Genomic DNA, 13,427 nt, shown 5'->3' on the forward strand with positions numbered 1-13,427 from the left:
GGTAACTGACCGACATATAAGCCTATATTGATTCAGGGGGGTCCCCGATAGGTGCAAGGGGCCCTCTGACCGTTATTTGAGGGTTCATCTTCGCAGGCCGGGCCCCCTGAATAAGACTCCGGTCAGCCCTTGATATCCTCAGACTCTCCAATCGCGACCTTGGTCGTCGGACTTGGTGGGCCCTCTGGCTATTCGGGGCTCCTCGAACACTGCCTCTGGCCGACCCGGGCCCCTTTGACAACGCAGGGCCCCTGTTAGGCGCCATTAGGCCCTAAACAATGTAAATCGCTGGCTCCTGCTTTGCACCTGCTTGGAAACTGGGCCCTTTGTTTCATCTCACCACGGGGCCGTCTGTGTCTTACTGGTGGTGTCTAACCAAGATATAGTCCCTTATTGACTCATTGGGCTCCTGATCAGGACGCAAGGCCCTCTGGCTGGCATTGGAGTGCTCAGCCCTGCGGGCCGGGGCTCCTGAATGGGACCTCCGACCGGCCTTTCGGGCCCTTAATGGTAGGTTCTGAGGGGCCCTTCGGGCCACTCGGAGCCTAAGGGAAGCACGTGCCCCTGTACCCCTCCCCCCTGCCTGTGCTACTGTTGGTACTGCCTGAACTTCTGTGCCGGCAAATTTAAACTTTTTGGCTCTTCTCATACAGTGCGGTCACTTGGCTTTGTTCTCCGAAACCCAAAAGAATCACTGCCATGGGTACCTTGATTTTCATGGGGGTTAAGCAGTGGCCCCTGAACCCCCGGCCCACACAAGCCAGGTTTGCAGGCGCCTGGGTGTCTTGGCCTCCTCCCGACCCCCACGGGATCTATCATGGCTGCCACCTAGCGAGAAAAAAAGGAGTACTCGAGTGTCATCTTGTTCGCCGGCGCGCTGACGGCGCTGTTCCTCGCCGTTGCCCCTGCTGGGATTTAGAGCGCACCTGCTCCGCCACGTGCGTCCGTCAGGTTCCAGCGGATGGTATGCCGTGTCGCCTACGTGGTACGTGCGCCACCTAGCGCCGGAGCAGCTGGCACGAGCCGCCGCCGCGTCCAGTCGACCCTCCAGACGCCGGTCGGCCGGTGGGGCGACGCTCTCAGTCCCAGCCGCCGCCAGTCGGTGCAGGCCCACCGATGGCGGGACGCCGCACATGCGGAGCTGCTCGACGGACATGGTGACTGCAGCGGTCCGGGGACCGTTGCCCGGGTGATGGGTGCAACGCGGACAGGGAGTTTGACCGATCTGCTCTAAAACCCACAGATAGCAGGGAGCTGTGAGCTAGCCACACGTCAGAAAGTAACCGGTGGAGTATCTCTGATGTGGTATTTACAGGCCAGTGCAATATAGGTGGCAAGGGGGATTCAGCGTTTGCATAAACCCGGGCCATACTGGAGCGGCCTTGGGCTGGCTGCACACGCTAGACGGTCGCTGCTCAGGTTTGTTTTAATGGAACACGACGCTCGTCGTCACGCCGTTTCGATGGAGCACCAGTGACTGTACCGGCAGTGCTGGTGCCCAGGGGCCGTGGCGCAGCCGGGATTCAAACCCGGGCCCCCACGCGGCATTCCAAGGCGCTGACCACTCGGCCATTACGCTGTGCAGCTCAATTTGTATAAGTTTGCGAGGTGCTTTCTGATTCATCTTGCCGCTCTATCAATCCCAGGAGTTTTCCATTTAGGCTGTAATGATTCGGAAGGTTTCAGCCTTCCTTCTGGGTCCCATAAGAGGCAGCGCGTGGGAGTGGTAAATTCAGCGTACATCCTTTTGTCCGTGACATTACGATGACGACGGTCACGCGCCCAAGTGGCAATATTTCAGTAGTTCGGGATTTAACGGGCTGGAACAGCTTCTTTCTGGAACCAAAATGTTGAGCTCGCTTCACCAAAAGGAATTTTTTTTTTCTTGGGGGGGGGGCGGTCCCATAGCCCCATGATTTTAAGAAGAAATGCCGCATTAAAGGGTGGGCCTGGCGAAAATCGTTCTGGGTTAAGTGTGTGGATGGTACGGCATAGTCTATTGGCTTTGGTACATGCTGGGTGTGTGGATAACGCGGTATACTATTGGTATTGGCGCATTTGGTACCATATAATTTTACGTTAAAGCTGCAACCACCCTGCGAAGTTGTGGCCTTAGCCGTAATGAGAGGAGAGCATGTGACAGTGGCATCTCTACTATGACAGCGTTTTGGTCTACGTATTTACAACGGCAATACACCATGCAGTCGTGGCAAAATTTAGGTTGCTTGAGTTTTGTTTGAGTTGTGAAGGCATTTTCACAATGACAAGTTACCGCGCGCTGCAGGAAAACTAATGGGCCGTTCCGTTAAAAGGAGTTTTGCAGGGAAAGCTGAAAAACTGGAACTTAGGCCTCCGTCCTCAGTTCCACTTTTCAGTAAAATTTGAGACAGGGCCGTGTAAAATCGTCTTGGTGGTGTTGCGCCTTTCACCATGTGCTGTTGAATTTCTGTGGTCATCCGTTGCTCTCGAGAACGGCCCAATTTCGTTGGTGCTCGTACGCTCTTTAGTGTTGCTGGATGGCATGGAAATAGCCCTCATTCAGTCGCTACGGATCATGTCATGTTTTGTACTAGTGGGGTGCGCCTGTTGCTGATAAAGAACCTTGCCAGAGTTTCCGGAATTATGCACAGCCTGTCTCCAGTCTTCAACGCGGTACGTCCATTCTGCATTCTGTGTTCCAACAGTGACCACGGTATCCAGACAAGGCATCAACTATGTGAGCCAGAAAATGGAAAGTTAACATATATATATATATATATATATATATATATATATATATATATATATATATATATATATAGATCACAAATTTGACTGTCGAGGCATTTATGTCTGGCGTTCGTGAGCACGATTTTCCGACATAGCGGCCGTCAATTGGCTCTCAATCAATATTGTGCGAGGTGCGATAATGTAACCAAATCATGGCGCATTGAGGAGCATATGCTTGTGTCATATCTCATGCTTGTTTCAATATGTTCAAATGTGAAACATTCCCTTTATCGGGGACGAGGCTGAGCAGCGGTGCGCGGCCGACTCCTGCGGAGCCCGCTGATCACAGAGAGCTGGGCTGATGGGTCGCCGCCGGTCGCCACCTGGCGGCCGCGGCGATCGGCGGCCATTTAAAGTCTATTCGGATAGCTTGCCAGTCATCCAGCGCCACTTAAGCGTAACGGAAAGCTGTCGGTGGGCTACCAAATCAAAGTCGCTCGGGGCTGCCACTGCCAGCTGATATGGTGTCATGTAGTTACATGATTAATCTCCGAGTTGTCACTTCGAAAATGGTTTTCATTCTGGGATGGAATCCGTTTATGGAGTCTTTAACCATACGAGCTGCTTGAAGCCTCTGCTGGTTTCAGCACGGTAAGTGTATGCCAGGTGGATGCCAGTTACGCCGACCAGCTGTGGTCTCAATTCGTGGCGTCGTGTCCACGCACTTGATTTTAAGTTGATTTCTTTGACATCAAACAAAATTACATTAAATGCAGTTTGTGAAATGCCTGCCAATATTGGAACGGGAACTGGAATTATATACATTATAGATACGTATACAAATGAAATTATATACATTTGTATACATACATACATACATACATACACACACACATATATATATATATATATATATATATATATATATATATATATATATATATATATATATATATATATATTACTTTCCGTTTCGTGAGTAGACGTAGTGCAGGAAGCGCGCCATATATTCTGTCAATGCAGGCTTACGATCACACACAAGTCGTGTTATGCTGTATTTCTACTTTGCGTACGTTGTTGTTACATCAGATGTGCCGTGTGCCCTCAGTCAGAGCACGCAGACTGTCAGTGAAGGCACTTCCGGAGAAGGCCGTCATCGTACATGTTCTTAGAGGCAAATGCTTGAGAAAATACATGCGTTTTTAAAGGTATTGAACCCGCGAAAAGCCCTCTAAAAACCAAGGACAGAGGCCACCATACTACTTCGGTATGGGTTGACAAACGGCAGTTAAGTACCCATATAAAGCAGGATGGGTTTTACCCGAGACCTTTTTATATCCCATGCATCCTTGTGAACATAAATCATAATTTAGCCCCTTCTCCAGTGTCTTCAAATTAGTCCCCGTTTTTTTTCCGAATCACCCAAACGACTTGGCCATGGTCGCTGAACAGCTGATGCATGACTATTGGGCAGCTGCCCTGCTTCTATCGGAACAAACCGGTGGTGTTTTTGTCGCCTCAAATTGTCTTGACTGTAGCGAATCGTGCATCAAGTTCCTCGATCATGGCCGCGACCCCTGAACTTTTGGTAATAAAGGATCAGATACTGTTGTCCATTTTCTTTATGCAGAGCTCGTAAATATCCCTGGCTGTCGGGAGTAAATGACCCCGTCTCCATCAGCACTGGTGAGGCTCTCTCAGGCCACGGCTCGCTTCTCCGTCCTCCCAGTGCCGTCACATGCCGTTTCTCCATGCCACTCAGCACGCGCTCTAAAATGTGTGCAAAGATGAGTTAGGTTAGCAGGCACTCAGGCGGGGGAGTCAATTTGTCCCCTCCTGAGGTTGTTTCCAGAATAATTTCGGACCGGTGCGGCATGGTCACGCCAAACTTCGTTCATCTGCCAGCAATTGAATAACCGATCTTTCTACATTGGAATTAGACGCATCTCGTAAGGTCACTGACCTGCAAGCAGGTCAAGTCAGGTTAGGCCACTGATTAGTCATAATCAGAGAACTCAGGCCATTGGCGTCAGTGAAGGCAATTCTTAGGGAATCATTCAACATGACGCGTCAATGGAATGCTGGGCAGTCATGCAACTTTTGGATGGTTGCTTAGATGACACAGCTGTGATAACAATTAGGTTTCACTCCATTGACCTTGGGCCAAGCGTGAAGGTCAGATAAAGGTCAAAATAAAACAATTTTTTTACCGGACAACTTGCCTTAAGGAGGAGTTTTACACTCTCATTTTGAGTCTTTGGATCGCAAGGACGTCACAAAATTACCTATTTTGACTTCGTGAAAGTACGGGAAGATCAATGGCCTAAAATAACCTTGACCAACGTGTCGCTTTGAGGAGTGTGGCGCGTAGGGTAGCACTTAACATCTATTATACATTCAGATATCAAAATAATTTTGATGGTTTTGGGGCGTTTATTCCTTTGAAATGTCAACTAGGGCCACTGACATGATACGAATACCAGCGACATTTTCTGATATGAGGTATCTAAGTTAAAATGGTTACGTGAGGAGATCTGAGGACACTGCAGGTCTGAGGGAGGTCTAAGGGCACTCATGTGGGATACTAGTGTTTAATGGTACGGTTGTATATTCTTGCAAGGACCACAGCGCAAAGACGGTACGCAATATAACTCTTCCACGTCGTCAATCATTATTATTCAACATTGTCATTGTAAAAGTGCATCTCGACACTCGGAATTTTTATTAGAAATGTCTTCTTGGGAACACTGCTGACAGGCAGAATAGCTCGAGCCATACGACAATGCTCAAATTACATGCAAGTGCACCATAGTGAGAAAGGGAGGTGGCGGAATCGTGACAGTGCTGTTCTGTGTATTGGCATGTGCCTTGTGCATCATTTGTCTTGCAAATATGTTCTTGTGTAGAAGCGTGCGAAAGGTGAAAGCCATTCAACCATTCTTGTGGGTGCCATGCGGCCGTGAACGCCATCATATTTCGATGATTCTTAGTGTCACCTGTGACGTCGCTCAATTAAGTGAATGACGTCAACTTAATGCATTTTTATTGAAACCGATCACGGCTATCCATAGTGCTCCGCGCTTATAGGGGGGGGGGGGGGGGGGTATAGTAGTATCCATGGTGCTACAGATGTTCCAAAGGAGGAATACTTTTGATACCCAGGCGATCGTGACTGGGGTGCAGAAAGACCCTAGATGCCATTGGGGTTTTGACATCGCGCGGTGCTCATCCAGATTCCAATAAAGCCGTTCAGTGACGTCCGGTGACTCAAAAACTCGGCTTAACAGCAATTCCACAGCAGTCTCGAGATAGGCTGCAATACAGACTACCGCATACCAAACCTGGCGGTCCGGGGGCAAGACTCGAACCGCTATTAACGTATCAGGCAATTCACGTGACAATTGTAAAATGTATCCCTTCCGTTTCACAGCGCATGGCCTTCTGCACACCTGAACACACGTGTGTTCAGGTGTGCGGAAAGCATCTGTGTGGCAGTACGACCTTATGCTGTTGTCTCAGCCGCATCAGTTCTGCCCCGTGTTGTTACGCCCTCGGCTGCCGAGCGCGCTGCCGTGCGCCTGTGGAATATTTCTGCTGCGCGAAGGACCCTCAGCAGAAATACGCGACTGCGCCGCCTAGTCATAGCCGGCGGCAGGCTGACGAACGAGCTGGGTTTTCTCGACGAAATCTGAAAAATTGCGATGGGTCACGTCTCGGGCTATGACAGTTTTTATGTTTACCTATCATTCGGTTTGGGTGACAGCGTGTTGTTTTCAAGATCGATTTGGAAAAACGTGACATTGGTCGCTTTACGCTCGATTGCTGATGTCCCTTACAGATCAGCAAGTGTTGGGTAGCGTGGACGGTTCGTAGACCGCGCATGCGCCTATCACCGTCGGGATTTGCGACGCACTCAGCTGCTGAGACCAGATGGTGTCGCCTGCCCTTACCCTGGCAGAAAGGGTAAGGGGCAGGCGATTGGGAAAAACGTGACACTGGTCGCTTTACGATCGATTGCTGACGTCCCTTACAGATCAGCAGATATTTCCATGGGGAAACGAATCCCGTACCTCCGGTTTCTCAGACTTGCAGCTTAACCACTACACCATTAGTACCTTCATACCTTATGTACCCCTAGTTAAACAGACTGCACTACCGGTACTCTAAATAAACACCCGTGCCAACATTTTATTCAAACGAGGTCATTAAGCTCTTCGCCATTTCACCGTTCACTAATTCGACGTGAAAGCTTTTATACATGCCGTCATGTTGCAGTTCGCCATTTAGCCGTTCGCCATTTTAGATGTCATTTTTCCATGCCTTCATTTTGAAGTTTGCCATATAGTCGATTCGGATGTATGACGCGAGGCTTTTTAAAATTTTGTAAATGTGGAGGTCGTTATTTAGCAGCCCACAACAAGGTGCTCGACAAACTGCGGGCCAACTTTTTGCCCGGACACGTCGGCAGAAATAATATTTTCTGCTCAGATCATTATTTGACAGGGCAGAGCTAACGGTGGCCGGCATACATTTGTAGTGATTGATGGATACAGTGGCCCGAAAAATACTGGTGACCAAAGTCAAAGGTTGCGAATGTATGCATTTGATGACACTGGTAAAGGGCCGTCAGCTGAGAGTACAATACACCGGTGATATTTTGGTTTCTATTTTACTCGGTTGACGCCCGACTGTCCGACAGCGTACCACCCCAAACTTTGCAAGAGGACCACTGACTGTTATTTCAGGTCACGACCCTACGGGACACGATTATTTACTTGACCTCCAGCCAGTCCTCCGGGCCCTTATGTCCCCAACTGGGCCTTTGATCGTCAGTTCTGGTTGGCCGCCCGGTTCCTACTTCGGGCCTCATCGAGCACTTCCCTTGGCCAGCTCGGGGCCCTTCTGAGCACAGGGCCCTATGTAAGGCGCTGTGGACTCCTGACAGAAACAGGGCCCTGACAAATAAAAATCACTGGCCCTGGCTTTGGCGCTGCTTGGAAAGTGAGGCCCCATGCCCATACCAGCACAGAGGCGACTGCGCGGCACTGGTGGTGCCTGACCGACATATAGACCCATATCGACTCAGGGGTCCCCGATCGGCGCTAAGGACTCTCTGAATTTTATTTCAAGGCCAGTCTCCCCGAGCCGGGCCCAGGCCCCCAAAGAAGACTCCGAGCGGCCTCTCGTGCCCTTAGACCCTCCAATCGGGCCCTTGATCGTCGGACCCGGTGGGCTCTCTAAGCTTTTCGGACCTCCACGAGCACTACCTCTGGCCGACTCGAGGCCCCTTGCCAACACAGGACCCCTTTTAGAGGCTGGGGGGCCCTGACAGACGCTGGGCCCCGACTTATGCAAATCGCTGGTTTTGGCTTCGTTCCTGTCAGGGAAATGGGCCCTCAGACCCGCGCCGCCTCAGAGGCGACTTTGCGTTACTGGTGGTGTCTGACAAACATATAGGTCCTTATCGACTCAGGGGACACCTGATCAGCGCACAGGGCCATCTGACCGGCATTTGAGTGCCCAGCTCTGCGGGCCGGGGCCCCTGAGTGCGACCACCGGCGTGCCTTTCGGGCCAGTCAGGCCCTCAAATCGGGCCGTTAATCGTTAGTTCCAAAGGGCCCGAAGGACCCCTCTAAAACTAAGGGAGAGGGGGCACATGCCCCCCCCCCCCTGCTTGCGCTACTGCTGCAGTCAACATGTCAACATCTCATATTCGGCGCCGCGGGCTACGCTTCGCCCGTGCCAGTTGGTAGTCAGCATAATTACACTATTTTCGCCACAGACGTTCAAGAATTTGTAGGGCAATACTAGACCACGAAATGTACCAGAAATACTACGGGTCCGGTATGAGATGAAGAGAGCTTCTTCCACCACAAAAGCCAGTAAACATAGTCAGAATAGGAGAAAAAACAGGTTTAATTTTCCATGTGAATGACTACCACAAATTGACACAAATTGGCTAAAATAACCCTCAACGTGTTATTTAGTACAAATAAGTTTTTTTAGCACAGTAGAAATCACCACTCAAAATTGGTTGTTTTGGACCAGCAAATGCGAACCGGCATTGGGCTAGCGTCAGGGTGTAGGTCGCGCTGCTCGTTTGAATTGCGTGATCGTATGTTCAACGGAACGATCACATTCCTGTGAAGTATGCCTACCTATAGGTATCTTTGATACATACCGTCAATATAAATATAAGTTATAATCGCCATCAAAGAAAAATAACCTTCACTTGCCCGCATCCACAGTGACCGCCCAAAGCTCAGGTAAGCTGTGATATTATTGTTTTCACACAGTGTGGTGCCAAGGGCTGTTCCTGAAGTGTATGCAGTTGAGACTTCAAAGCCTCAGGCGATGCGTACTGCCAAATCCCACACCTTTGTACCAGGGCCGAGATGCAGCACTGTGGCTGCTCAAAACATTTTCAATCACAATATATGGATATATAGTAAATATATATATATATATATATATATATATATATATATATATATATATATATACATATATATATATATATATATCTACATATGTGATGCTTTATCTACCACCCAAAATTTTATTGTACCCCTTACTGGTCTTTAAATGTGGTCGAGAGAAAACACGGATAGAGAGCCCACACGTCTGAATGGTGTGCATTTAAGACTCCTTAATACCCTAATAAACATCATCTATAACACCTTAACTGGGCCTGGAGTGATTAGACATGTGTTGAATACCATGCTTTAAGAGCTTTTCTGTTATTCCAGTGCATTTTTTGAAGATTTAAAGATGAGTTTATACCTGTTTTTAATAAGTTTGTCATAGTTTGTGATGGCTTATCATGATTATCTTTACTATTATGTTTTCATGCCCAGGAGCACTGGATAACTGGCTAGAGACCCAGGTAAATGCTCATTTAGGTTTGAGCATGTAAAATGGGCAACTCCATGCTTATATGATTATGTAGTGAATGTGTTTTAGTTGTGCAAGCAGTGCAAAGGCCATAACATTTTCAGCTGTCTTACCAACATCAAGGCCAGGCTGCAAAAATACAAATTGAATCAAATTCTGGATACAGTATTATTGTGACAGCAATTTAAGCTCACAGCTGACAATTTGAAATGAAAAATATGACCAGTCCTTGGATTTTATAGGCAGCAGACAATCTTTTACTCATTCTTAGCAAAAGATGTAGGAATGTCAGATGTCTATAGGTCTGTACCATATAACATTATCTGTTTTCTGGCTGAGATTGGACAAACTCAATCAGGATCAACAATATCATACTTGTTGTTCAGATATGACAATAACACACTTATTCCTGATCTTGCAGAAGTTCTATATCTTATGTTGTACACCATTCATTTTAACACACTAAAATCATCTGTGAATCTGTCTCAGGCCACTGTGGCTTCTTATGTTACCATTTTAATTTTAGCCATATGGCTCATTCAAACAATATTGCTAGAAATGATGATTATGCCCAGGTGATTGGCTCATGAGTTAGCTCATGAAATTTTCAATGTCCCAGGTCACAGCTGTAATTGCCTAGAAGAACTTTATGTCCAAATCATTCGGGAAAATCAGATTTACTTTTTGAAGGCATGTATGATAAAGCTTTCCATGGTTAATGAAGTCATGATGTCCTGTCATCTTTGACTCTCAGTCATGTAATTTGATTATGAGTGACTTTTGAGGTGATAATAATAATAGTACCATAACATTGTTCAGCTAGAGCAGCCAAAACAGCATAAATTGTAACCTATGCATTCTGAAAGCTTTCACCATGTACATGGCTGCATCTTGGCCACATACACGTCCCTGAAACCCGTGGCATGATCAGCAGCAAAAGCAATCTGAACGGAATCATGCGCAAGGATACAGCATTGTCAGACATTGACTGCGGAATAACCTGACATTCACCGCAACTCCGCCGCCGCCACGTCCTGCATGTGACGAGCACCAGTCCGGGAGCATCCTGAGCGTCTCCTCGTCCTCTGACGGCTCCTCCCAGATCCTCGTTGCCGACCGTGCGCACCGCCGCCGAACGGACACCCACTCTTCCCTCGGCGTTTTCGACGCCGCCCGCACTGAAGCCTGGCCTCCGCCCTCTCTTTGTAGAGATGTCGCAGCACGGCGCCGCGCTGCAGACGTTCAACATCGAGCTGGTGAAGACGGTGGAGGAGCTGAAGCGGCGCCAGCTGGTGCTGGCCGAGGAGACGGCGCGCGAGGAGCGTCAGCGTCAGCAGCTGGAGCAGCAGGCGGCGCAGCTACAGGAGCAGCTGGAACGCGTTACGGCCAGCCTGCGTCACAAACAGGAGCTCAGTAGGGAGTACGCGCGCATCATTAAGGAGGCCGAGAACGCCTACCAGAAGATCCTGGAGAGCTCTCAGGCGCTGCTGTCCGTAGTCAAGCGCGAGACATCGCACCTCAGCGAGGTGGCCAAGGCGGAAAAGAAGGCCGCACGAGGTGTGGACGCCACGGGCGACGGCAAAAACAAACACTAGCAAGCCCCGACCGGACAGAAGTGTGGAGCGTTACCTCACGTGCAATGATTTAATCACATTTTACTTCATGTGCCAGTGATGTGATTTTATACGTAATATTGCATTGACATTTCGGGTCCAATCTGTCTGCACTTTTATATTGTTTTGGAAACTGTGCTATGCATTCGCCTCATTTTGTAAATAAAATCACTTTTACAATCGTCTTTCGGAAGCAGAAGAGTGTTTACTTGCTTCCGGCAGCTTCCTAGCGCTACCTGCCGGCCGCGAATTTCTGCTGTACGAGGTACAATTTCGGGCGTGCAAACCAGCAGTCCGTGTCTGTGCGGGTTTGGGCCGTTTGGGCCGTTTCCGGCCGGCACGGCTGATCAGCCATCGATCAGCGCGGCCGGCCCGGGCGGGCCCGGCCGGGCGCCGGTCCCGTTACTCTGCCGCTCTTTCCGCGGCGCCGGTGAACGGGGCAAGTCAACGTACCGGCGCGGAGCGGCGCGGAGCGCGGCTGCGGCGCCGTCAGGTTTGAGTTGCGGTTGTGGGGTGAGGTACGCGCTGGACTCGCCCGGAGCACTGCGAGCTGGGACTTCTCCGCCAGGTGAGCAGGCCGACCGGACAGCGCGCGCTGCGCCAGCTCCGGATGCCGTGCTGTGCCGCTGGGCGGCGGCCGGCGGGTCCGCCGCAGCCCGGCCGGGACACCCCTTCTCCCGCCGCGCCGTCGCTGCCGTCGCGTTGCGGCGCGGTGTGGCGTCGGCCGGTGCAGCGGGCCGCCGCAGCTGGCCGTCCGCCGCGGAACCGGACCGGTGGCCGGTGGAAGCGCGACGGCCGGCAGCGCTCGCAGACGCGGTCGGCGCGCTGCGGCCGCCACCCGACCTCCAGCCGTCGTCGCGCCCCGGGAACGGTGGCGGGACCGCTCGGCGGCGGCGGCAGCCGGTCCCGGGACTCCTCCTACCCGCGCCGCGCGCTAAGCCATGGTGTATCCCCGCTCGTGTCACCCGTGAGGGAACGGGCAACGGCCACCTGTTGACGTGACAGGATGAGCGATGTCCGTGCCGGTTTGGTGCGGCCGCGCGGCACCGGCTCGGGCCCGTGACGGGGCGGGGACTGCTGCCGGTCCCGTGACTTCAGCAGATTGTGCCCGTCTCGTGGTTGCGGCCGCTCGAAGGGGGAGGGGCGCGCAGCCTTGACCGGCGGGGCATGCATGCTCCCATCACTCGGAGGGCGCTGAAGACGTGACGACGGTGCCGTAGCGGCTCGTTCTGGCATCGCTGGCACATTTATACATAACTGTATTGTGTGGCAACCCTTGGAGCACCGCGGAGAAGTGACCCCGTAGCATGGTTCCGTTCGTCGTGCGAAAAATGGCGTGCGTGTCGATGTAGGTGTTGATTGAATCGCACGATCCTGCAAGGGTCATTGAGTACGGCGGCGTTTCCTCTTGCGTTCTCAATCGCAAGATGTTACGATGTATGGTCGTTTCGAGCTGACGTGAGCTGACAGGTCATCGATCGTCAGCCGGCCGGCACGGCTTTGGTCGTCGGTGAGTCGAGCCGTGACATTGTCCGGCGTGCGGGCTGGCCGGCCGTCACCTGCCGCCGGCGCCGGCGGGGCCGTCGCTCCCGGCCACCCCGCCGTCAGGCCGGCAGCTCGGGGCCCGGTCGACGACGCCGGCGACGGCGGCCACAGCTCGGCCCCGCTGGCGCCGCTGGCCCCTGGCGCGGTCGCCTCGCCGCGCTGTGGCCGCCAGCGGTCGGCGCCTCGCCTTATACGGATCAGCCGTGCGCGTCTGCACGCTGCGACCTCGGGCCGCGGGCGCAGCCGACCGACGCGTGTACACTGTACAGCCGGCAGGGCTCGCCGGCCGCTCCTCCATTCAGACTGGGCGGGCTTTACTCGCCCGCCGCTGCGTTTGCGTGGTTGGCGCCCCAGTCAGGCGCCGATGGTGTCGCAGTAAACCACGTCACACCCTAACGACTGCGCTCCAAAGCGTACGAACTGGGTGACGTACTTACCCGTGACGTCATGCGCAGCAACGTGGGACGGGCATTTGGCAGTGAAGAACGGATCTCGGGTCTCAGCACTAATGCGTGCAATCCTGCCCCCTCTGGGGCCCACCGTTTCCACCCTGGCCAGCCGAGCGCGGAGATGAGCGATCTCACCGAGCGGCGCCCTCCTGGTGGACGGGGTTCTTCCCCGGCCGGCCGAACGCGGAGGTCTGCAATCTCAACGAGCGGCGCCCTT

At 51.9% G+C, this 13,427-nt stretch overlaps 1 protein-coding gene across 1 annotated transcript; it reads left to right on the plus strand.

The window, feature by feature from the left end:
- Positions 1-8,791: 8,791 nt before the first annotated feature.
- Positions 8,792-11,396, plus strand: LOC119092139 (Sjoegren syndrome nuclear autoantigen 1 homolog). Its single transcript, XM_037215115.1, has 2 exons — positions 8,792-8,975; positions 10,813-11,396. The coding sequence occupies exon 2, from the start codon at positions 10,815-10,817 to the stop codon at positions 11,196-11,198; it is 384 nt and encodes a 127-aa protein (XP_037071010.1). The 5' UTR covers positions 8,792-8,975; positions 10,813-10,814; the 3' UTR covers positions 11,199-11,396.
- Positions 11,397-13,427: the final 2,031 nt, after the last annotated feature.

Source organism: Pollicipes pollicipes, unplaced genomic scaffold (genome assembly GCF_011947565.3).
Source record: "Pollicipes pollicipes isolate AB1234 unplaced genomic scaffold, Ppol_2.1 Scaffold_3447;HRSCAF=4054_pilon_pilon_pilon, whole genome shotgun sequence".
Classification (NCBI taxonomy): domain Eukaryota; kingdom Metazoa; phylum Arthropoda; class Thecostraca; order Pollicipedomorpha; family Pollicipedidae; genus Pollicipes; species Pollicipes pollicipes.

Excerpts from the sequence above, each read along its gene's own strand:
- LOC119092139 (XM_037215115.1), top strand. The coding sequence starts at position 10,815 with ATGTCGCAGCACGGCGCCGCGCTGCAGACGTTCAACATCGAGCTGGTG.